Consider the following 26,208-nt stretch of genomic DNA (forward strand, 5'->3'; position numbering starts at 1 on the left):
ATGCCATTCATTTGTAGAATCCCATACAGCCTTGTTATGTTCCGTTGCAAACTAGTAGATACTTTCCTTGGCCTAATCCTGCCTATATCATTTATAACAGAAATTTTCCAAAGTGCCTAGATTCTAATGTCATCCTTCTGTATGTATTAAAGATGATAATAAAAAAAAAACCACTCCTGATTGTATATGTCTTAGGTCATGACAATAGGTTCTGAGGAGAGAAGAATTTAAACTCAATGTAATCAAATAACTCTTTTGAAAGGAAGTTTTTTTTGCCAACTTCTCTATTGGTCAAAGGGTTATATGGATTCACCTGTGTGAAATTTTTTCATGAAGTCTGGGTATATTGCCTCTCCTGCCTTTTATCTACCAGGTGTTTCTGTTTCTGTAATAGATGATTCAACACGTGTTCATCTTGGAAACAATCAGGATTATATCAATGCTAGTCATATTAGAATAGTCAATTCTGAAGAAGAGTATTTTTATATCGCTACCCAAGGACCACTGCCAGGCACCATAGAAGACTTTTGGCAAATGGTTTCGGAAAATAATTCTAATGTTATTGCCATGATTACCAGAGAGCTAGAAGGTGGAATTATCAAATGCTACCATTACTGGCCCATTTCCCTGAAGAAGCCTTTGGAATTGAGACACTTTCGTATCTTCCTGGAGAACTACCAGATATTTCGATATTTCACTATTCGAATGTTTCAAGTTGTGGAGAAATCTGTAAGTTTTTTTAAATCCCCATGTGTATACACAAGCAAATATGTTAGGACTATAAGTTAGGAGTAGGATGGAAAATAGACTGAAGATACTTTGTGAAGTAACTTTTTACCTCTCCTGGTACCAGAAATTAAGCCACCACCACTTCTACTTCTGCTTAACAAGACTCTGCCTGGGGAGAAGAAAAAGAATTGGAAAGGAGAGGTGGGGTGGGGAGGGTAACTATTAGAAGTTGTCTGATTCTTGGATGTACTTTTGCTGTTTCTGCCAAGTGTAGCAAATATGAATTGAGTCACTGTGTCAGGCACTGAGTAGTGGAGAAGTTGGTACATTCACTGATAACTCAGTTATCATGTTCAGTGGTAATGTTGAAATCTTTATGGGATACTTTGGAGGCTCAGAAGGTAAGTACTTAGATGTACATGAGGTTTGGGGGAAGGCTTACAGAAGGAAGTGACATCTGGTTTGAGAATTGCTCAGTGAGAAAAACAGGAGGAGGAAGTAGATGATCAAAATATAAAATAATATGGTGTAGGTATAGTGTAATGTAAGTAGTTGTGTTTCTAGAATATAAAAATTCAATGCCAGGGAGGAATGAGAGATGAGATGAGTCTATAGAAAGTGCACAGAAACCAGGTAAAACTTGAAATGTCTTATATTTCACCTAAGAACATGAACTTTATTATCACGGTAATGGGATACATTGAATAATTTTTAGTAAGGGAGTGGCATGATCAACTAGGGTAATTGACATGAGGGAGGAAAGCATAGACACAGGTGCTACATAGATAAAATTGACAGACTTATATGTAATTTCTGACCTCTGGCTTGTAAGTGACAGAGGAGGGGTTAAAAGTTGTGCTATTGAATATAGTAACCACATGTGGTTAAGTTTAAACTTAAATTAATTAAATTTATGTAAAATAACAAATTTAGTTCTTGTAGCAGCCACATTTCTAGTGCTTATTAGTCACATACTACTGGCAACTACCATATTTGAATGGATTTATAATATTTGCATCACTAAAAAAACCAATATTTGCATCACTGTAGAACCATCTTTAGGGAAGCCTTGGTCCAGAATAATTCATGGATTTATTGCTGTAATAGATTTGGAAAATAGAAAAGGAATGGTTTACAGGAGAAGATTATTAGATTATATTGCTCTAGTGGATTGGATTCACAGGTAGTTGATACATATGCTCCTTGGGAGTGAAAGGAGTTGGAATTTAGCAGAAAGCTTGAAGAAAGGGGTGAGTTTTGGAGTCATTACCAAAGAATTGATTGGAACATAGACAATGACTAGGAAAAGGGTTGCTGAGATTGGGCCCATACACTTGCAATAGTAACAAAATATGCAACATATGATTATTTTCTTTCCAGCAGCATAATTATGGGATCCCTGAACATAGATTATGGGACTGACCTAGGGTGGGATGTCACCTAATACATGTGGTGAGATGCAAAGCATCAAAGAAATTGAGAGTTAAGAGAATGATTTATATAATCAGGCATGAAGTCTAAATTGTTTAGAGATATAAATGAGATCATGGTGCCAGGTAACTAGGGTCAAATGGAGGGTGCAAAGACTGAAGAGCTCCAGTTGGTCATGTTGTTGTAGAAGTGAAGCACAAATAAGGTGGTAGCATAAGAGCTTCTGGTCAGAAACTGATGTCCGAGTTGTAGAACTGGAAAATTGATACTAGACATTATCGATGATGGTAACCCAAGGAGTGGTTATCATTGTGGGTACTAGAAGAAAGAAAGTAGTCTTCCCTGGAAAAGAGAAATAAAACTGTTGTGAGATTAGAGTGTTGGGCTGTTGAGACACTGAATTTGCCTTGGAGGATGCCAGAATCTGTGGTAGGGAGAAGGCTAGGATCTTCAGTGAATGTGGAGGCTTGACCCAGGAAGTTTATAACAATGAGAAAGTAAAACTAAGAGGTTTGAAACTCACAAGAAAGAAGGTTTTTTTATACAAGGAAAAGGAAGAATAAATTAGACAAAGAAGTAGACAGCAAGGAGTGCCCCGAATGCTTTTTCTGCTTTCCTGGAGATAAAGGACAGATACAGTCTTAAATCACTTACAGTCTAGTGGGAAAGGGAGACACTGAACAAGTTTATTCCCAATGACGTGTGTACTTAGAAAATATAGACCAGGTGAAAGGCACAGAGCAATTATCTGTTTGCAAGGTCCACCTGGGGAACCTTGGCAAGGGAGGTCTAGGGGTGGCCTTTGGGCTGAGGCTCACAAGCCTCAGACCCATGGTGTTCTCACCCATGGTTAGAGTCTGCCTCAGAGATTCCATCTTCATGGCATTGGATGAGGAAATCAGAGAGGCCCACCCTTGTGCAGATTCTCAGTGGGCAGTGGTGGCAGGAGAGATCTCACACCTGAAATATGTGATGTAGTGATAGCAGTCCTCAACTTAGTGCCCTCACAAGATTTTCAAGTATTGTTTTTCTCATTCAATTTCACATACCGATGATTCAAACTTGAATTTTCTGTTTGGTATTAAGTTCAATGAAGTTTTAGTTATAATATCTCCACTGCTATTTATAGATCTGAGGTCATTTCTGCTGCTGTCAAGTGCTATAGAAATAATAAGTAATACAGAAATTATCAATAATAAAAGTGACTTGAAGGTTTTCTAGATTTATGATTTTTAGGTAGAAAATTGTACTAAATAAATCAGTGGATAATTCTGTATTAGTTAGGGTTCTCAGAGAAATACAACTGGCAGGATGTGTATATAGATATGGAGAGAAAGAGAGAGATTGATTGGTTTTGTGGAATTGGCTCCAGTAATTGTGAAGTGTTGGCAAATCTTCAGAGTGAGATGGTAGGCTGGAGACCCAGGGAAGAACAGAAGTTTGAGTTCAAAAGCAGTCTGCTGGCAGAATTCCTTCTTGTTCATGGAAGGTCAGTCTTTATTCTATTAAGACCTTCAACTGATTAGATGAGGCCAACACACATTATAGATAGTAATCTGCTTTACTCAAAGTCTGATGATTTACATGTTAATCTCATCTAAAAATTACCTTCACAGAATAATGTTTGACCAAATATCTGGGTACTATGGCCCAGTCAAGTTGACACATAAAATTAACCATCACAGATGTCAGTAGGTACTTTGAATGAGACTAGGGCTTGAACACTAACATATTTATTCAGGAAACTTAGGGGGAAAGGTGCATTAGGGAAAAGGAGAGGAGGAGTGAGAAATCCATTCTGAGTTTGCCATGAGAGTCCTAAGTGCAGTACGATGAAGGCCCTGCACTGAGGGAAGAGATCCCTTTGAATGGGATATAGGTAAATTCAGCATGCTTTATCTGTCATCCCTGAGGACAGTTTCATGACTCCAAGTGTGCTCAGCACAATAGTGGGCACCACAGTCTATTCTCATGATCATTATATACCTTGTCCTCATAGCCAGAAGAGTTGTTGCCTCCCTGTTTAGCACCCACCTATTTTAAATGAATTTAGTATATAATATCTAAGCTAAGATAGATTGCCTTTTGATCTTATTCCTAACATGTCAGCTTATCTGTTACTCTAAGTATTTGAAATCTTGGTTTTCCTGCAGTCTCATGGTTCAGAGGAAAGATGGTAGATTAAGATTCAGGAGACTTTTATTATAGTTCCTGCGCTAAATGTGTGAACCTTCTCACTTAGTGGATGTTTCTCACTTACCCTCATGCTTACTCTTTCACCTGGAGAATGGAGATAAAATAGTGCCTTGCTCACAGAGTTGGTGTGAAGATTAAGTGAGGTAATTCATGTGAAGTCACTGGAACAGTACCTGGCACATAGTACTCAATTTTTCTTACCTGTTAGTATCATTCTTATTATTGTTACTGTGCTTTCCTTTGTAAAATGGAGAAAAACCTCCAGAATTAGTATAAACATCAAAACGAAGTTTAAGTACTCTTGGAAAGCTCTATATAATGTTAGTATTATACAGTATGGCCATTGTTATTATTGTTGTTGATATATTAGAAATTGACATGGATCCCTGATATTTCTCTCTCTCTCTGTGTCTCTGTCTCTGTCTCTGTCTCTGTCTCTCTCTCTTTCTCTTTCAGACAGGAGCTAGTCACTTTGTAAAACACTTGCAGTTCACCAAGTGGCCAGACCATGGCACTCCTGCCTCAGCAGATTATTTCATAAAATATGCTCGTTATGTGAGGAAGAGCCACATTACAGGACCTGTGGTTGTTCATTGCAGTGCTGGTGTAGGCCGGACAGGGGTGTTCATATGTATGGATGTCGTGTTCTGTGCCATTGAAAAGAACCATTCAGTAAGTGAGTGAATCAAGCAGATAAACTGATGCTGTTGGTAAAACACACTACTTTTAACAGCTTAATAGTATTAAAGACGAATACTGGCCTTCAAAAGCAACTTAGTAAATTAAATGTGTGGTTTGAATACCTGATTCTCACTGAGCTTGCTGTAGGTTCCTGGGGTGGTTGTGAGGATTACAGTATGTAATGTAAATAAAAGACTTTGGACAATATCTGAAACAAAGGAGATAAACAGAAAATGTGAGTTTATATTTCTTTTTCTTCCCTCCAACCCCCGCACATGGTTTTTAGAATCTTGCTAGAGAATGTTGATGAAGTGTGCCTGTTTTAAATGAACATAAATCACTTGTATGTGAACATGTTAGGAAAAAAATGTAGACTTCAGAGTTAATGAGAGATCTCTAGGTTTGACTGCCAGTTTTTCGACATACTTTAGACTTTGTGCAGATTGTTCATCCTCTCTCAAACCCAGTTTTTTAATCTGTAAAATAAGGTTAATAATATTATTGGGTTTGGATCAGTCATCAATAATCCCTTACTTTCCTTTTAAATTTGGAACTAGCTAAGATTGTACTATTTCCATTATTATTTTTATTTCTCAAGTTTTGTTAAAATAGATTTCATGTGTTCCCTTTTTTTTTCATTTATTTTTAGTGACACAACAATTTTACATATTTATAGGGCACAGACTGATATTTTGATATGGTCTATAATGTGTAATGATCAAATCAAGATAACTAGCATATCTGTCAGCTCAAACATTTATCATTTTTTGTTGTTTACACCCATAATCATCTCTTCTAGCTTTTTGAAAATATATGTTATAGTTAACCCTATTATTCCTACTGTGCTGCAGAACACTGGAACTCATTCCTTCTATCTAGCTGTAATTTTATATCTGCTAACCAACTTCATCATCCTCCCCACCCTCCTACCTTTCCTAACCTCTAATATCCACAATTCTACTCTCTACTTTTATAAACTCAATTTTCTAAGCTCAAGTGAGATCATGTAGTATTTATCTTTCTCTGTCTGGCTTGCTTCACTTAACATAATGTCTTCCAGACTCCATTTTGCCTCAGATGACTCTTTTTAATGACTGAATGGTGTTCCATTTTGTATATATACCACAATTTCTTTATCTCTTTGTCTGTTGATGGACACTTAGGTTGATACCATTGCACTATTGTAAATAGTGCTGTAGTATACATGGAAGTACAGGTACCCTTTTGATATACTGCTTTCCTTTCCTTTGGATAAATACTCAGTGGTGGCATTGCTGCATCATATGCTAGTTCTATTCTTAGTTTTTCAAGAAACCTTCACAATGTTTTCCATAATGGCTCTACTAATTTACATTTATACTTTATTCTCACTGTGTCCTTGCCAGCATTTGTTATTTTTTGATAACATCCATTAAAAGTAGGGTAAAATTATATCTCATTATGGTTTTCATTTCCATTTCCCTGATGGATAGTGATATTGAGAACACCTAAACTATTTTTTGGCCATTTGTATGTTTTCTCTTAAGAAATGTCTATCTAGATCCTTTACCCACTTTTTAATCTAGTTATTTGCTCTTTTACTGTTGAGTTCTTTTAATTTCTTATATATTCTGTATATTAATTACTTGTCAGATGAATGGTTTGCAAATATTTTCTCCCACTCTGTATGTTATCTCTTCACTTTGTTTATTGTTTCCTTTGATGTGTAGAAGTTTTCTAGTATAATATAGTTGCATTTGTTTTTGTTGCCTATATTTCTGGAGTCTTAGCTATAAAATCTTTACCTTGACCAATGTTCTAAGACATTTCTCCTGTGGTTTCTTCTAGTAGTTATAGGTCTTACATTTAAGTCTTAAATTTTGAGTTGACTTTTTAATATATTGATAGGTAGGGGTCTAATTTCATTTTTCTGCATATGGATAACCAGTTTTCCCAGCACCATTTATTGAAAAGAGTGTCCTTTCCCTTGTCAAAAATCAGTTGACTGTAAATACATGGGATGCTGCTTTGAATACTATAGTTTTGTAGTATATTTCAATGTCAGGTAGTATAATACCTCCAGGTTTGTTCTTTCTGCTCAGTATTGCTTTGACTATTTGGAGTCTTTCCACATGAATTTTAGGATGGTTTTTATATTGTGAGAAGAAAGTCATTGGTATTTTGGTAGAGATTGCATTTCCTCAGAAGATTTATTTGAGTACTATGGTTATTTTAAGAATATTAGTTTTTCCAGTTTATGAGCATGGGCTGTCTTTTCATTTATTTGTGTCTTCTTCAATTTCTCTCATCAGTATTTTGTAGTTTTCATTGTAGCAGTCTTTCACTTTCTTGGTTAAATTTATTGCTAGGTAGCTATGTAGATAAGATTGTCTTCTTTATTTCTTTTCAGCTAGTTTGTTATTGGTGTACAGATGAATTTAAACCACAGATTTTTGGGGGTTTTTTGTATTATGAAATTTTACTGAATTTATTGATCAGTTCTAAGACTTGTTTTGTGGAGTCCTTAATTTATATATGTGTGTGTGTGTGTGTGTGTGTGTGTGTGTGTGTGTGTATGTGTCTATATACACAGGGGTGCCAAAAAATGTATACACATTTTAAGTGTGATGTTTGCTCAAAACAAGGAGTTAATCAAATGAATGCTAGTATCATCATGTGACAGGCAGGACAGTAAAAAAAAGCAGAAGCATGGTTGAGTGAATATCATACTAAGCATTGCTACTATAATTTAAGTCAACTTCAGAAAGCAATACATATTATAAAATATAAATGTTATTATACATATAAAAATGACTATACATTTTTTGGCACCCTGTGTGTGTGTGTGTGTGTGTGTGTGTGTGTGTGTATTAGTGTTGTCTGCTAAGAGGCAGAATTTAACCTCTTTTCCAATCTGGGTGTCTCTTATTTCTTTCTCTTTACTAATTTCACTGGCTAAGGCTTCTAATATTAAAAATGATAGTGGTAAAAGTGTGCATCCTTGTCTTGTTTAAGTTCTTAGAAGAAAACTTTTCAGCCTTTCCCCATACAGTATGTTAGCTGTGTATTTATCGTGTATGGTCTTTATTGTGTTGAGGTATGTTCCTTCTATGCCTAATTTCTTGAAGAATTTTTACCATGAAGGGATGTTGACTTTATTAAATATTTTTTCTGCATCTGTTAGAATTTTCATATGGTTTTTATCATTCCTTCTGTTGATGTGGTATATCACATTTATTGATGTTTGTATGTTGAACCATCCTTGCATTCTGGGGGTAATTCACACTTGATTATGGTGTATTTTTTTGGGGGTGATGTGTTGTTGGATTAGGCTTGCTAGTATTTTGTTGAAGATATTTGCATCTGTGTTCATTAAAAATATTGGCCTGTTATTTTCTTTTTTTATTGTGTTCTTGTCTGGTTTTGGTATTAGATTAATGTTGTACACATAGAATGGGTTTGGAAGAATTCTTTCCCCTTCAGATTTTTCAAATAGTTTGAGAAGAATTGATATTAGTTAGTTTTTAAAAATTTGGTAGAATTTAGTAGTGAAGCCATCTTTTCTTTGTTGGGATACCTTTTTGTTACTAATTCAACCTTGTTACTCATTGTTCAAGTTTTATATTTCTTCATGGTTCAATCTTGGTAGGTTCTATATGCCTAGGAATTTATTCATTTCTTTTGGTTTTTTTATTTTTTGGAGTGTAATGGTTCGTAATAGTCTCTAATAATTCTTTGTATTTCTGTGATGTCAGTTGTAATGTCTTTTTTTTTTGTTTGGGTCTTCACTTTTTTCTTAGTCTAGCTAAATATTTGTTTACTTTGTTTTTCTTTTCATAAAATCTATTTTTTCATTGAGTGTATTTTTTTGCCTTGATTTCATTTATTTCTATTCTAATCTTTGTTATTTCTTCCTTTTTACTAATTTTGGATTTGTTTTGTTCTTGCTTTTCTAGTTCCATGAGGCATATTGTTAGGTTGAAATCTTTCTTCTTCATTAATGTAGGCATTTATCGCTATTAACTTTTCTCTTTATATTGCTTTTGCTGTATGCCATAGATTTTGATATGTCATATCTCCATTTTTATTGTTTAAGCATGTTTTTAAATTTTCTTCTTAATTTCTCCATTGACCCACTGGTAATTCGGGAGCTTTTTGTTTTGTTTTGTTTTGTTTTGTTTTGAGTCAGGGTCTCACTGTGTCACCCAGGCTGGTGTTCAGTGACATGATCACCACTTGACACATCCTCATCCTCCTGGACTTAGGTGATTCTTCCATTTCAGCCTCCTGAGTAACTGGGACTATAGCTGTGTGCCACCATGCCTGGCTGATTTTTTTATTTTTTTGTAGAGACAAGGTCTCACTATGTTGTCAGACTGGTCTTGAACTGAGCTCAAGTGATCCTCCTGCCCCAGCCTTCCAAAGTGCTGGCATTATAGGTATGAGCCATTATGGGCCATTAAGCCCAGCCAGGAGCATGTTTTTAAATTTTCATGTGTTTGTGTTTGTAGTTTCCACCATTCCTCTTGTTATTAATTTCTAGGTTTATTCCATTGTGGTCAGAAAAGATATTTGATATAATTTCCACTTTTTAAAGTTTGTTGAGACTGTTTTGTATCCTAAAATATGGTTTGTTTCAGAGCATGTTCTTTGTGTTCTTGCAAATGTATATTCTGTAGTAGTTATGAGAAATGTTCTGTAAATGACAGGCTGATTTTGTCTAGTGTATAGTTTAACTCCAGTGTTTCTTTATTGATTTTCAATCTGGATAATCAAGTGAGATTCAGGTGTTAAAGTCCCTTATTATTTTTGTATTGCAGTCTGTCTCTTCTTTTAGATCTATTAATGTTTGCTTTTTATTCTTGGGTGTGCTGGTGTTGAATGTATAGACATTTACAATTTATATTCTCTTTCTAAATTGACCGCTTTATCATCTTTTAACTTTCCTTTTTAAATTTTATATTCAGGAAATACACATGCTTATTCATTATATTGTGTAGAGGTGGGGATTAGGTCTCAGGTGGCCCATTCCCAAGATAGTGAATATTGTGCTTTGTAGGTAGTTTCTGAACCTTGTCCTCCCACCCCCTCCCTCCTTGTTAGTGTCCCCTGTTTCTATAATTTCTATCTTTGTGACCATTTAGCTCCCACATAAATGTGAGAACATGCAATGCTTGCTTTTCTGTTTCTGAGTTAGTTCGCTTAAGGTGATGTTCTCCAATTCCATGCAAGTTGCAGCAAAAGGCATTATTTCATTCGTTCTGTCAGCTGAATAGTATTCCATAGTGTATATATAACACATTTTCATTATCTACTGATCTGTTGATGGGCCTTTAGTTGATTTCACATCTTTGCAATTGTGAATTTTGCTGTGCTGAATTTGCAGATGCAGTTGTCTTTTTAATATAATGATCTTTGTTCTTTTGAGTAGATAGCTAGTAGTGGGTTTGCTAGATCAAACAGTAGATCTACTTTTAGGTGTTTTAGAAATGTCTATATGGTTTTCCATAGAGGTTGTGCTAATTTACACTTCCATCAAAAGTGAATAAGTGTTCCCTTTTCTCTGCAACCATGCCAGCATCTATTTAAAAAAAAATTTTTTTTTTTAAATAATGGCCATTCTGACTGGTGTAAAGTGGTACTCATTGTGGTTTTAATTTGTACTTACCTGAGGAGTGATGTTGAGCATTTTTTCATGTTTGTTGACCATTTCTATAGATTATTTTGAGACATATCTGTTCATGTCATTTACACTCTTTTTAATGGGGTTATTTGATTTTTATTGCTAATTTGTTTGAGTTCTTTGTAGATTCTGGATGTTAGTCTTTTATCAGATGTGTAGTTTGAGAATATCTTCTTCCATTCTGTAGGTTGCCTGTTTGCTCTGTTGATTATTTATTTTGCTGTGCAACATAAATTTTTAGTTTAATTAAGTACCATCTGTTTATTTTTGTTTTAGATGCATTTGCTCTGGAGGTTTTAGCCATAAATTCTTTGCCTAGGCCAATGTCAAGAATAGATTTGCCTAGGTTTTCTTTTGGGATTTTTATCATTTTAAGTCTGAAATTTAAGTCTTTAATCCATCTTGAGTTAATTTTTGTATATGAGGAAAGATGGGAATCAAGTTTCATTTTTCTCCATATAGCTATTCCGTTTTTCCAGCTCCATTTGTTGAATAGGGTGTCTTTCTCTAGTGTATGTTTTTGTCTGCTTTGTCAAAGATCAGTTGGTTGTACGTATTTGAGTTTATTTCTGGATTCTCTATTATTTGCCATAGAATGATGTGTCTGCTCTTTTACCAGTACCATGCTGTTTTGGTTACTACAACCTTATAGTATAATTTGAAGTCAGGTGATGTGATGTCTCCAACTTTGTTCTTTTTGCTTATGATTGCTTTGGCTATTCTGGCTCTTTTTTGGTTCCATATAAATTTTAGGATTGTTTTTTCTAATTCTGTGAAAAATGACATTGATAATTTCATTGAGATTGTGTTGAAACTGTAGATTACTTTGGGTAATACAGTCATTTTAACAATGTTGATTCTTCCAACCCATGAGCATGGGATGTTTTCCCATTTGTTTGTGTCCTCTATAGTTTCTTTCATCAGAGTTTTGTAGAGTTCTTTCATTTTTTGGTGTAAATATACTCCTAAGTATTTTAGCTTTTTGGCTACTATCGTAAATAGAACTCGGTTATTGATTTGATTCTCAGCTTGGTTGTTATTAGTGTATAGCAGTGCTACTGATTTGTGTGTGCTAATTTTGTATCCTGAAACTTTACCAAATTCAGTTATCAAGTTTAGGAGTCTTTTGAAGGAGTCTTTAGAATTCTCTAAGTAAAGGGTCATATCTTTAGCATACAGAAATAGTTTGATTTCTTCTTTTTCAATTTGGATACCATTTATTTCTTTCTCTTATCTGATTTCTCTGACTAGGACCTCCAGTACTATGTTGAATGGTGAAAATGGGCTTCTTACCTTGTTCCAGTTCTGAGTGGACATGCATTCAACTTTTCTTCATTCAGGATATTGGCTGTGGGTTTGCCATATATGACTTTTATTATTTAGAGGAATGTTCCCTCTATGGCTGTTTTGCTGAGGGTTTTTATCATGAAGGGATGCTGGATTTTAACAGATGCTTTTTCTGTGTATTGAAATGATCATATGTTTTTTTTAAAAGCAGGATTTATTAAGAGGACAAAAAAGCTCCCACAGTGGGAGGAGACCCAAGGGGGTTGCCCGATCATATGATTTTTTAATTTTTAATTCTCCTTATGTAGTGGATCATGTTTTTTGACTTGCGTATGTTGAGCCACCCCTGCATCCCTGGAATAAAACCCACTTGGTTGTGGTGTATTATTATTATTTTTTAAATGTGCTGTTGGAGGTTTGGTAATATTTTGTTGAGAATTGTTGTGTCTACGCTTGTAAGGGATATTGGTCTATAGTTTTGTTTTGTTTTGTTTTGGTTTTGATTGTTCAATCTTTTCCTGGCTATGGTATCAGGGTGATACTGGCCTCAGAATAAGTTAAGGGGGATTCTCTTCTATTCAATCTTGTAAAATAGCTTCAGAAAAATTGGTATCAATTCTTCTTTGAAGGTCTGGTAGAATTCAGCTCTGAGTCCACCAAGTTCTGAATTCTGTTGTCGGGAGACTTATAATCACAGTTTGAATGTTTTCAAGAATCTATCCATTTCCTCTGTACTTTCTAGCTTGTTTGCACAGAGTTGTTCATAATAGTCTCAGATGATCCTTTGAATTTCCATGGTGTCAATTGTAATGCCTTCATTTTCATTTCTGATTGTACTGATTTGAATCTTCGTTCTTCATTTCTTAATGAATCTAGCTAGCAGTCTATCAATTGTTTGCATCTTTTCAAATAACCAACTTTTTGTTTCATGGATCCTTTGTATTTTTTTTACTTCAATTTCATTTAGTTCTGCTCTGATCTTCATTATTTCTTTTCTTCTCCTAGCTTTGAGTTTAGTTTATTCATGTTTTTCTAGTTCCCTCAGGTGTGATGTTAGGTTGTTGATATACGATCTTTTAATCTTATTAATGTAGAGCTTAAGCACTGTAAATTTTCCTCTGAGCACAGATTTGGCTGTGTCCCAGAGGTTTTGATAACTTGTTCCATTGTTGTCCTTCATTGAAGGAATTTTTAAATTTCCATCTTGATTTCATTGTTAACTCAAGGAGCAGAATTTTTAGCTTCCATGTTTTTGTTTGCTTTTGAGATTTCTTCTTAGAGTTAATTTCTAGTTTTATTACACTATGGTCTGAGAAGGTGTTTGATATGATTTTGATTTATTTTGAATTTATTGAGACTTGATTTGATATGGTCTATCTTGGAGAATGTTCCATGTGCTGATGAGAAAAATGTATATTCTGTAGTTTGGGGATGGAATATTTTATTATGTCTGTTCCATTTATTCTAGAATCTGGTTTAACTGCACTGTTTTTTTGTTGTTGTTGACTTTCTGCCTGAATGATCTATTACTGACACTGAAGTGTTGAAGTCTCTATTATTGTATTGCTGTCTATCTCTCCTTTTTTTAGGTCTAGTAGAATTTATTTTTATAAGACTGGGAGCTCTGGCATTAAGCACATATATATTTAAAATGTTTATGTCTTCTCATTGGATTGGTCCTTTTATCATTATATATAGCCATCTTTGGCTTTTTTTACTGTTGTTAATTTAAAGTCTGTTTTATCTGATATGAGAATGGTTAGTCATGCTAATTTTTGGTTTCCATTTGCATGGAATGTTTTCCCTCACCCTTTTACCTTTAGTTTACAGGAGTCTTTGTGACTTAAATGAGTCTCTTTAAGGCAGCATATATTTGGGTTGTATCTTTCTATCCATTCTGCCAGTGTGTATCTTTTTAGTGAGACTATTTGTGTTCAGAGTTAATAATGATATATACAGTATTATTCCATTCATAATACTGGTTGTTATCTGATTGTTTTATTTATGTATTTATTTATTATTCATTTATTTATTTATTTTCTCTGTTGTGTTGGTGTTCTGTAACACCTGTGAGGTTTATGGTTTCAGTGTTTGTCTACTGGTGTATTTTGATCTTTTATTTCAGTAGTTAGAACTCCTTTGAGTAGTACTTGTAGAAGCAGTCTAGTAGTGACAAATTTCATCAGTGTTTGTTGTCTGTGAAGGACTTTATTTCTCCTTCATTTATGAAACTTAGCTTTGTGGGATACAAAATCCTTGACTGACTATTACTCTGTTTGAGAAGATTGAAGATGCCCCAATCCCTTCTGACTTGTAGGGTTTCTGCTGAGAAGTATGCTGTTAGTCTGATAGGTTTACCTTTGTAAGGTATTCGATGCTTTTGCCTCAGTTCTCTTAAAATTCCTTCCTTCACATTAGCTTTGCATAATTGGATGATTGTATGCTTTGGAGATGAATCTTCTGGGAGTTATCTGGGCTTCTTGTATCTGGATGTTTAGATATCTGGCAAGGCCAGGAAGTATTTTCTTTGTTACTCCCTTAAATAGGTTTTCCAAACCTGTTGCTTTCTCTTCTTCCTAAGGAATACCTATGATTCTTAGGTTTGGATATTTTACACAGTCCTACATTTTTTGGAGACTTTGTTCAACTCTCTTAATTCTTTTGTCTTTATTGTTGTCTGATTGGATTAATTTCAAAGCTTTGCCTTGGCCTCCGGCATTCTGAGATCCTTTCTTGTGCTTCTTCTAGTCTATTGTTAAAACATTTTTTACTGCCTTAATGATTCTTTTCTGGAATTTCAGCTCTTTTTTTTTAGATATCTGTCTCTGGAGAATTTTTCATTCATGTCCTGTATAGGGTTTTTTGTTTTTTTTTTAATTTCTTTATGTTGATTTTCAGTTTTTACCTGAAGTTCATTGATCAATTTTATAATCAACCTTTTGACTACTATGTCTGGAATTTCAAAAATTTTATTTTGCTTAGAGTTCATTGCTTAAGAGTTAATGTGGTCTTATTGGGAGTGTTAGAGAATCCTGCTTATTCATATTGTCAGAATTTTTTTTTTCATTTGGGTAGTCTACTTCTTATCTGAAGTTGGCAGGGGGCTGACATTGGCACTGTAGTGTTCCCTTGGTTATATATAGCCTTGGTTATATATAGCCTTGATTATATATAGCCCAGCTGTGGCAGTTCTGTGCTGGGTACCTGCACTGACTCATGGCATTCTGAGTGGCTACAGTGGCTTGGAAAGTGGTGTTAGTTGGGATTTGTGATCAGGCCTTCCCCCAAACTGAAATATTATATCTGGTGGGGTAGACTGTACTGTTGACTTCTGCCAGGAGTTGCCACTTGTGGGAGAAAGTCAGCTATGATGATGGCTGTAGGGTTTCTCCTTGGTGACTGTTGCTCCAAGGAAGGGCCCAGCAAACCTGGGTCAAGTATGGGGCTCTGAGGATTTCCCAATTTCTGTTTGTTTTGAGCCTTTGAAGTGAGTACAGGGGAAAGGAGCTGAAGCACCCTGCAAGTGCATTGATCACAGTGGAGATTAGAAGGGAGTCCCAGTCCACTGGAGTAAGCTGCTGTGCAGGGAAGGCCCAGAAGCATTGGGGATTGGGGGGAGAGGTTGCTATGGCAACACATTCTACCAGGCTTTTGCCTTGGCCTCAAGCAGTCTGCAATCTGAATGTCAAAGTACAGTGGGCCAAGGCGGAAGGAACGCCTGAGTCCAGCACTGTGAGCATGCCACTGCACTTCTATCTGGGTGACAAGAGTGAGGCTCCAACTAAAAAACAAAAAAAGTGTAGTGGCATTCAAGGACTTAGGTGTTCTCAGGCAGCCCACCCAACCAGGAACTGTCTGCAGCTATGAAGTTCAGCTTGGAGCCTGTTCCTTCCCAGAATGGCTGGCAAACAGCTGTGCTGCCTGCAAAGATAAATTCCTGGGAAATGGTGGCTTGTGCTGCTCAAGGCTTTTTCTCCTGCACTACTCCATGGTAGAGCATGGCAGTGGGTAAGGCAGTTTCCCATGAGAGACTAGAGTCCTGCAAGGATCAGAAAGCCCTGCAAGTTTGCGACAGGAGCACAGAACTCCTAAATTCCCCTCACTCACCTTCCCTACTGCATCTGCAGGCTGTGGTGGACTGTGGTGATGCTGTTGTGGGAAATCAGAGAGACTGTGACACCAAGGCTATCTTAGGAAGCAGTGTTTTATTGGTGCTGTTGCGACTCAGCGAGCTAATGCTCCAAGACTGAGCAACCCAGAGAAAGAAGAGAAGGGTTTTATATATTAGTTTAGGTAGGGGAGGGAGTTGGGTTGTATGGCTATACATTTTTTTAGAATCTGCAAGTTATAATCTTATAATCAGCAGAAACAGTTTTTCAAAGGACAAGTTGTTTACAGGATATACACGACAAGTAGAGGTCGGAAACCAATAACTTTACAAAGAGAGGATGCCGGGTAATGTTGTGAATCAATTATTATCTTGCATTTACAGGAAAGCAGTCTGTGGCTGTCTGGTTTTTCTCATGTTCCCATGTCTAGCAGGTTTGGAGCTTGCAGGTTGATTTTTTAAAAAAAGAATAATTTTAACTGTTTTCAGCCCCCCTCTGCCACAATGCAGGTAAAAATTTGGCTAGTTCCAGCCTGAGTCAATGGATTTTTTTTTCTTCCTCGTTGTTCTAAGACGTTATTATCACTCCTTTGGAGAGTCATGGGATGTGCTGCTGGACCTGTTTTTCTCTGGTACTGAAGAAACTCTATCTTGATTTACTCTGAAAAGTTTTCTTTTTGCAAGCTAGTGTTTTTTTGTCTTTGCATTGAAAACTCCCTTTAGCATTTCTTGTAGGACAGGTCTGATGGTAATAAATTCTCAGCTTGTATGGAAACAATTTAATCACTCTTTTAGATTTGAAGAGTAGCTTTACTGCACATGGTATTTTTGGATGGCAGTTTGTTTTTTTTCAGCACTTTGATAGTATTGTCCCTTAGCCTATATGGCTTTTGTTGAGAAGTCTGTCGCCAGGTGAATTGGAGCTTCTTTATATGTTATTTGCTTCTTTTCTTTTGCTATTTTCAGGAACCTCTTTGTGTCCTTGAGTTTTGAGAGTCTGATCTTTGTATGCTTTGGGGTAGTCTTATTTGAGTTGTTTATTTGGTGTTTTTTGACCTTCCTGCACCTGGATATTTCTTTCTCAAGTTTTGAAATTTTTTCTGTTGTTATTTCTTGGAATAAGCTTTCTACCTTTTGCCCTTGTTCAGCTGTTTTTTACATATGGTTTTCTGAGGTAATTTTCTATATCTTGTGGTGATCTTTATTTTTGACTTTTATTTTTTTCTCTTCTGACTGTGTATTTTCAAATAACCTGTTTTTCAGCTCACTGATTGTTTCCTTTGCTTAATCTAATCTGCTATTGAGATCCTATAATGAATTTTTAGTTTACTGTATTTCTCGGTTCTAAGATTTATGTTTATTTTTTAATTTATTTTACTCTTTTTGTTAAATTTATCTGATACAGTTTTAAATTACTCTTCTGTGTTATCTTGGAGATCACAGAGTTTCCTCAAAACTTCTATTTGAATTTTTGATCAAGTAGCTTACACATCATCACCTCAGTAGGATAGTTACTGGTTACTTGCTTTGTCTGTTTGGGAAGGTCATGGTTCTGTTTGCTGTTGTTACTTGTGGATATATGTCTATGTATTTGCATTGAAAGATTAGTTATTTCAGTCTTATTTGTCTGAAATGTTTTGGTTTTTATTGGATATGTTTGCTTAGATATTTTGTACAATTTACCTATTGAATTTTTTTCTATGTTGCTGCCTCTGCTTGGCACTAGATGGCACCTTAAGCCCGAGTTTGCCTTGGCAGTGGTAAATGATCAGAAAGCTGCCCATCTTCAATAGGAAGTTCCCAAATGGATATCATGGCAGTGTTGGGAAGCTGGCTAAAGGTTCATGCCCAGTGGAACTGCAGAATGTACTTCCTATATAGCGTGGTGCTACTCTGATTTGGCATCTCCTTTGCTAGGTTACAGAGCAGAATTGCCAGGACTTGAGATGGTAAGTCCTGCCTCCCCTCTTTTTCTCTAGCTGTTCTCAGCTATATTTCTCCTTCAGGCATTTGCGGTGCTTCCTCTGGGTTGAGGTAAGAACAAGTCTCCGTCCAGGGAACCCAAAATAGAATCTTGTTGTCCATCTTGCTATCACTTTTTCTGATGTAAAAATTATGAGTTTAGGGGAGATTTTTCACATGCTTGGTGCTGGGAAGCTTGGCGGGAGGGGCATTGCAGATACAGAAGTCTAATTCTGTTAGTGTCTTGTTGGAGTTTTTTCCCTTCTCTGTGACTCCAGGAACTGTCTCCTCTTCATATTTGAGTTTTAGATATTGCTGGTAATAATTTTGGTGCTATATATTTGGATTTTTTTGTTTTCTATGGGGTTGGTGGAGTTAAGCCAGCTTGCTTCTGTGCCACCATTTTGGAACTAGTTCTCTGTTGGTTTTTAAAGCTAATATTTAAAAAAATAATTCTTTTGTATTTGGATTAATTGTTTTTAATGTAAATGACATATAAGTCTTAATAATTCCCTTGTTTTGTTTAGCTAGTATATCTTTACAAATAACCCAAGTATGGTTTTGGGACTTTACAATCAATAATGACTACAAAACTCAATATACGAGGACTCGTGCATAATTTCAGGTAAAATTATTATAAACTCTTTTGGCCTTCATTTCTTTGCAATCATTTTCATCATCATTATTTGGTTAATCACAATAGCCACATTTGGAAAGTTGTCTTTCTTGACAAAACAGTCCAGTGAAGCTTGTTTTGTAGTCAGTAGATTAACATTAAGAATTAATAATGAAAATTTATTTCCATATTTTGCCTAATCTTAAATTATAAAGTTTTAACAATAGCTTTAAAGAAGTAATTTTTTAAAATTTTGATAAGGTTTTATTTTACCAATTTTTCCTTTTTGGTTCATGCTTTTGATATCAATTCTAAGAATTCATCACTTAGCATAGGTTCTGAATAATTTTTCCTATTACTTTCTAAAAATTGAATAGTTTCATATTTTACATTTAAGTCCAATGTTGTGTGTGTTGAACTTGTATCATGTGATCTTGTTGAACTTATTTATTAATGTTAAGAGATTTGTGGGGCCTTATTTTCAGATTCTTTAGTTTTTATACATAGACAGTTATACTGAATGCATGTTGACTTATCTTTCCCTTTCTGATCAGTATATATCTATTTACTTTTCTAGCCTTATTGCTCTACCTAGAACATCAAAAGCTGTGTTGAATAAAAGTGGTAAGAGCACACATTCTTGCCATCATTAGTTTAAACTCTTTAAAACTAAACTTACTAAGCTAATTTAGAGGGAAAACAAATTAAAATCACATTTTCTGTGAAAGACTCTATAAAGAGGATGAAAAGACCAACTATACTGGAGGAAACTATTTGTAAGCCACATATCCAACAAAGATCTTGCATCTATCATATATAAAGAAGCCTCCAAAGTCAATCGTAAAACAACCAAAAACAAAGAAACCAGTTAGAAATGGGCAAAGGGCATGAGCAGACATTTCACCAAAGAGTGTATACAAGTGACAAGCATATGAAAATATGCTCAGCTTCATTAACCTTTGGGGAAATACTAATTAAAACCATGATGAGATAGCACTATATACCTCTCAGAAAGGCTTGTATAAAAATAGTGACAGCACCAAATGCTGGTGAAGATTTGGATAAATGCTGGTGAACCTTGGAGAAACTGGATTATTCATATATTACCCATACTCATACATTGGGAATGTACAATGATACAGCCACTATGGAAATTAGTTTTGTAGTTTCTTTTTAAAAACTTTTAACTTTAGTTTAAACTCTTTAAACTTATAACGTAACTCAGCAATAGCACTCTTGGGCATTCATCCCAGGGAAATGAAAACTTATATTCACACAAAAACCTGTGCACAAATGCTCATAGAAAATCAAATTCATTATAGCCAGGAGCTAGAAACAACCCAGATGTCCTTCAACAAATTGGTGGTTAAAGAAACTGTTACACATTCCTATCATGGAATACTATTTAGCTACAAAAAGGAGCAGACTGTTGATACACCAACAACTTGGATGAATCTTAAGGCAATTATGTTGAGTGAAAAAGTCAATTTCAAAATGTTATATATTGTGTGATTCCATTCATAATAAGCTTGAAATATCAAAAATATACAGATGGAAAACATTACTGGTTGACAAAGGTTAGGGATTAGGGTGGATGAGTAGGTGAAACTCTAAAGGGATAATACAAGGAAGTCTTATGGTGGAACAGTCCTGTATCTTGCCTGTGGTTGCAGTCACATGAATCTTTACATGTAATAAAATTGCATAGAACTACACACACACACACACACACACACACACACACACACACACACACACACATGGCTGCATGTAAAACTAGTGAAACCTGAATAAGCTCTGTGGATTGCCCGATGTTAAGTTCCTGGTTTCGATACTGTACTATAGTTATACAGAATTATATCATTGGGGGGAACTGGGTGAAAGATTCACAGAACTTCCTGGCACAACTTCCTATATTTATATTACAAAATAACTTTTTTAGAAGGCTTAATTAAAAATTTTAACTGCCATAAAAGACAAGTTATAAAATTAAAGAATGTTTACTTTTTCTCCATTTCTGTATGCTTTGGGGTTACAGTTGACAAACCTTAAATATCATGTGTCAGCGTGATCTTGCTGAAATGACTGGTATTCCGCTTGTACTACATGTGACTCCAGGCAAGTTCAGCAACATCTGAGCTGAGCTATATCTTGTTCAGCTGATCACACTCCTTGATGCTTATGCCAGTGTCAGGTTGCCATAAGAGTTTCTAAATACTTACTTTCAGTTTCTGGACTCATCTCATGTGAACTAGCAACAGACCTCTGAAGGCCAGCACTAACTCAGCGACCACAGCTGGCTGTGCTGGTCTCCACGTGCAGATGCAGAATCTAGTGTTGGGCTGACAGTTGCTCAGAGTCTGCATTTGAGGTGACAGGGCTTTTTTATATGAGAAATGGCTATGCTACTCTTGGAGCCTGAGAAGGCCTTCTGTGCTTTTCCAGAAGTACAATGCTGTTTTAATTTGTTCCTTTGGCTTATAAACAGAAAGGTAATACACAAGGGCAAATTTGTTATTTCTTCTGGAAAGCATTTCTTATTATAAATGATTGCTTCCTGCTTTCTCCTGAAAATCTATTAAAACAAATCTTCCTTATCTATTGGTCTAGGTTAAAAATAGTATATTTTCTTGTGACGGAAAATGAGACTGTTCTAGTTAATCTTGACATCTCTTTTACTACAGAGAGGTATGGAATGCTCATTTGGCAACTTGTGGGTTTATGTTTTTCCCCTACATGGATAATACAGAATTACTGTCATCTTATTACAGTTCAACATCAGGGATATAGTGGCCCAAATGAGAGAACAACGTTCTGGCATGATTCAAACAAAGGTAAGCTTTCACCACATAAATTTGAATAAGATTAATGAATATAAAAATTAACATTGCATAACACTTTACAATTTATAAAGCTCTTTTACTTACTTGATTTCATTGAATTTCCATTGTTTGAAGTAGACATTAGTTTTGTTCTGATATTCCTGATAAAGTACTTCAAGTTTAGAGCAATAAAGTTTGCTGCATATGGTCACTCAGATAGCAAGCCAAGACCTAAGCTGAAGTCTCCTGATGGGCACATTATGGACACATGCTTTGTCCATAATGCCATGCTGTTTAAGTAACATCTAATGTTGAATAAATTTCTGGATAGAATTTTTAGGTATTTACTTGCCTTGAAGATATCAAGGTTGCTGACATGTCAAAAAAAGATTTAATGTATGTCAAATTCATTAGTAATCATTGGGAAAGGGACTCTGGAGAGTATGGATAGTGAAAACAGTTACCCCTAAGTCTTTATGTTGACTGATTTTTAGGGTAATGTTGTGAGGCATTTTACTTGAAATAGAGTTACCTGAGAGACTTGATCTTAAAGATAAAATGTCTGTCTCTGTATGTGTATGTATGTTAAGATTAATGTAAGGGACTTTTTAGAATTTGATTTATCTAGGAAAGATACAAAGAAATTGAGATGGACAGTTTCCCCTAAGTTCAGTTAAACCTCCAGTTAACAAATTGTGGACCAAGAACTATTACTATATTATGATCATTTTTCTTCCTCATATTTTTCCATAGATAAGTTCTTTTTAAAATGTTAAATGTTTGCTCTTTTAAAGAAATTTCCGGTGTGGTTGAAAATTACAAATATGTTCTCAGAAAGTGAATCTTGTTATTCAATTACTTAAAATGCTGTTGTTTTTCATATGTATGTATGTAGGAGCAGTATCACTTTTGTTATGAAATCGTGCTTGAAGTTCTTCGGAAACTTCTGACTTTGGATTAAAAAAGACTTCTCTTGCCTCTTACTTGAAGTTACCCCAAGTGACTTTGAGCCTTCTCATAAAGAACGTGTTTGAGCTGTGCTGAAGGACTTTGTTATGGATGCAATCTGCTTCTTGGTGTATCAATTGTTTGTTTGTTTTTTTCCTAAAAACTCCCTGAACACAGCAGTATTTGGTTTGGGGTGAATTGTGTTTACTCATTGATCTCACGAGACAATGTCAAAATACCCTCTCATATTTTCCAGTGAAACAAATATTACATGAAACAACTGCAGCTTTGCTATTCGGTTGAAAGGATTATAGAGCCCAATAAAGCATTTAAACTATTTTCATTAAGGTTTTATTTGGAAAGGTGGATAAAAGAAGCTGAAGATTTTCAAGACTTCATAAGCCCTTAGTCTGGGAGAACGTAGGGTCAGTAAACCGTAGGATCACATCATGCCCTCTTACAGGCATTTTTAAGACAGACATTTATTCGTGTTCTTTAGGTAGACTCTGTACTTCTAGCTGGTATTTGAGTAGCCCAATTAAAAAAGAGTCCAGTTAGGATGAATTAACTTTAGACACAAATTGGTTTCCATCTTCCTATACTTACATGCTGCTGCTTTCCCAGAGCAGCTAGACAAGGACCTGTTGGTTTGGGAAGCATTTCATGGGTGGGTAGAGATCCTCTTCTTCAACACATGAGCACACTGGTGAACAGTCCAAAACTAAAATAGATGTTTATATAGAAAGTCCAAGAGGAAATTTTTGCCAGGCCTGAGTTCTTTCCTATCCCACCCTAACACTTGGCATGTTACTCAGGCTGCTTTGTTAAAAGCAAATATTACATGTAACTTGCCTCTTACTCTTTGCCCTTTAGCTAACCAATAAAGTCTGATATAAGCATTATTATGTAATTCTGAGTCATTCATGGTATCTCTCATGCTTGGTGTATTTTTAAAACTAAGATCTATGATAGGTTTTTTTTAAATTCCATTAAATCATTTATTTCCATTACTCCCCAACCTCTGCTGAAACATTTGGAAATTGGATTTGCGAACCAGATTTTGGAAAACCAGATTCATAATTGTGAAAATGGAAACTTCCATACTCTGTTTTTTAAAAGATTGTGATCATTATTACATTCATTTTATTATAGGTCTTTGCCTCATATAATTATAGTGATATTTTAGTCAAGGAGTTTTGGTGACAAGTTGTATCTAATTATAAGCTACAAAGCAAATGACATGTGTGTTTTAGAGTGTAACTCATGGAGAACAGAATATGTATTATATTGAGAAAATATTTAATATTAAATTATATGTTTAATATGAATCCTGCATTTTTAAGAGACTTATTTTGTTATTTTGGCTAAATGAATATATTTGATTGGTTGAATTAAAATCGGTAATTCTCATTTTAAAAATGATATGCCAGAAATATATTTGATAGTAAGTCAAATAGATTATTTATATTATTCATATAAATAATAGTCTATGCTAAACATAATTTCATTTTGATAATTGGCCATTATATTATTCATATAAATAATAGTCTATGCTAAACGTAATTTCATTTTGATAATTGGCCATTAATATCCCTAATTTTATTTTACCTGTTACTGTAAAAGGTATAATATATTACAATCTTCCTGAGAAGGATTTTATGCTATTATTTAAATGAAAATATTTATGTATATGTATGCCTGAAGTGTTTTTATGTATCTGGGCCTTGAAATGTTCTTTTAAAGAAAAATTCTACAATTCTTAATGTTAAACATGTCCTTTCTTTAATGTGTGTCTTATATTTTTACAGTTGGACTAATTTTTAATTTTCCAGGAAAATTAAATAAGTGAATATGGAAATACTGATTGCATTTGTTTTCACTTCATTCTTGAAAGGTGAATTACAAACTGAAAATTTTGACTAATTAATAAAATACTAACTTTTATACCAATAATGAATTAATTTTTGCCTAGGATTTGAATATGAAACTCATTGATACCATTATGAGTATGTGAATCCTAATTTAAAGGAAATTTTAAAATATTTACATATAAGCATATATACATTTGTTAACTTTCAACGTTAAGTACATAATTTTAAAGATTTATGTTCGTGATGCTTGCATGTTTAACCAAAGCTTTTCAGAAATAAACATTGTAGATTTTTATTCTTATATATGATTTAGAAATTTATTTTTATTTGGACCTCTCAATCTCTCTAGAACACTATTGATTTTCAGTTAAGTTTACCTTTAATATTCAGAGGTCATTTCAGTTATTTATATTAAAAAGCTTCAAGGGAAAGCACATTTAAAAACTCTTTTTAAAAAGTTTTATTTTCTTCTTAATTTTTTTCTGATTTCTGGGAAGAATTAATTTTCTTCTGTGTTGTCTTAAGTTTCCAGTAATTGAACCAGAAGATTCAGAAAGGATCCATTAAGTAAAAACAAGTCATTAGTATATAATGGGGGTGATGGATCGCTGACTAGGCCACTAATTTGTCTAAAAAGTCATAATTAACCTCATAACGAAACAATTTGAATTGGAAGGGATCTTAAAAGACATCTAATACAGTCATCTTATCTGAAGCTTGAACATGATAAATAACATTTTTTTTTTTTTTAGAAACCTACAGGAACACCAAATTTGAAGGTGAAAAAATAGAGGCTTCCTATTAACAAAACAAGAATACTTCCTGTTAGCAGTACTGCTGAGAATTGCTCCAGAGCTATTTAACCAATGCAGTAAGACTACAAAAGCGAATAATTGCTATAAATATTGGAAAGTTAGAAAACAATTATCTTTTGTTTATATATTTGCACACATAGAAATAATAGACTCAACTGAAATATAGAATTAGAAAATGTATTACAAAGTCAGTGTACAAGATAACTATGTCAAAATCTTCTTCTGTATCTATTAATCTCTCTATAATCAGCACGCTATGGTTCTCAGGCCAGATTTGCCTTTTGCTTGTTTTTGTCAATAAAGTTTTACACCCATTTATTTACATATTGTTTACAGCTGTTTTGTGCTTTAGTGTCAATGGCTGTGTTAATAGTATCAGCAGAGATCACATGGCTTACAAAGCCTACAATATTTACCACCTGGCCCTTTAAAGAAAAAGTTTGCCAACCTCTCCTATATTTTCAGTAGGAAAATATCTCTGAGCAACAGGTATATATACGATATATATATTTTTATAAAATATATTAAATACTTTAGATTAAACTTAATAAGAATGTGACCAGTTGGTGCTTACATTCTAAACAGTAAATGCATGAAAAGAGTCAAGATATTTTTTAGAAAGTTAATTGGGGAGAAGGAAAAAAGTTTGCCTTAGCAATAATCAAATTATTATCTAAAGTCATAGTAACTAAAACAATGTGATTCTGGTGCATGGATACATAGGTCAATGGAATAAAATAGATTGTTGACCATAAATATAAATGAGAATTGCAGATTCATTTATATTTATGAATTTATTATATACTAAAGATAGCATTTCAAATACAGAGCTTCAAAATACATGAAGCAAAAATGGAAAGATCTGATAAAACGAGAAAGATAGACAAAAAAATCTATAATTAGAGTTTTAGATTTCAGCATTTGTCTCTAAGTAATTGATAGAACAAGCAAGTAGATAGAAAATCAGTAAGGGGATGAAAGATCTGATTAACCCTATCAACCTGCTTAACCTAATTGATATTTATAGAACACTGCACCAATCTACAGCCAAGTATACATTCTTTTTCAGGTGCATATGGA

General features: G+C 34.6%; 1 protein-coding gene across 1 annotated transcript; it reads left to right on the plus strand.

Moving 5' to 3' along the window:
* The first annotated feature begins 330 nt into the window (after positions 1 to 330).
* Positions 331 to 22,502, plus strand: PTPN20 (protein tyrosine phosphatase, non-receptor type 20). The gene is made up of 4 exons (XM_008054657.2): positions 331 to 729; positions 4,813 to 5,028; positions 21,444 to 21,506; positions 22,390 to 22,502. The coding sequence occupies exons 1-4, from the start codon at positions 331 to 333 to the stop codon at positions 22,453 to 22,455; spliced, it is 744 nt and encodes a 247-aa protein (XP_008052848.2). The 3' UTR covers positions 22,456 to 22,502.
* The last annotated feature ends 3,706 nt before the right edge of the window (positions 22,503 to 26,208 follow it).

The sequence above is a fragment of the Carlito syrichta genome, unplaced genomic scaffold (genome assembly GCF_000164805.1).
Source record: "Carlito syrichta isolate Samal-C Ts95f unplaced genomic scaffold, Tarsius_syrichta-2.0.1 Scaffold297402, whole genome shotgun sequence".
NCBI classification, from domain to species: Eukaryota; Metazoa; Chordata; class Mammalia; order Primates; family Tarsiidae; genus Carlito; species Carlito syrichta.

Excerpts from the sequence above, each read along its gene's own strand:
- PTPN20 (XM_008054657.2), top strand. The coding sequence starts at position 331 with ATGAAGTCTGGGTATATTGCCTCTCCTGCCTTTTATCTACCAGGTGTT. Across the intron at positions 730-4,812 it reads TTCAAGTTGTGGAGAAATCT|ACAGGAGCTAGTCACTTTGT; the intron begins GTAAGTTTTTTT and ends TTTCTCTTTCAG. Across the intron at positions 5,029-21,443 it reads CCATTGAAAAGAACCATTCA|TTCAACATCAGGGATATAGT; the intron begins GTAAGTGAGTGA and ends ATCTTATTACAG.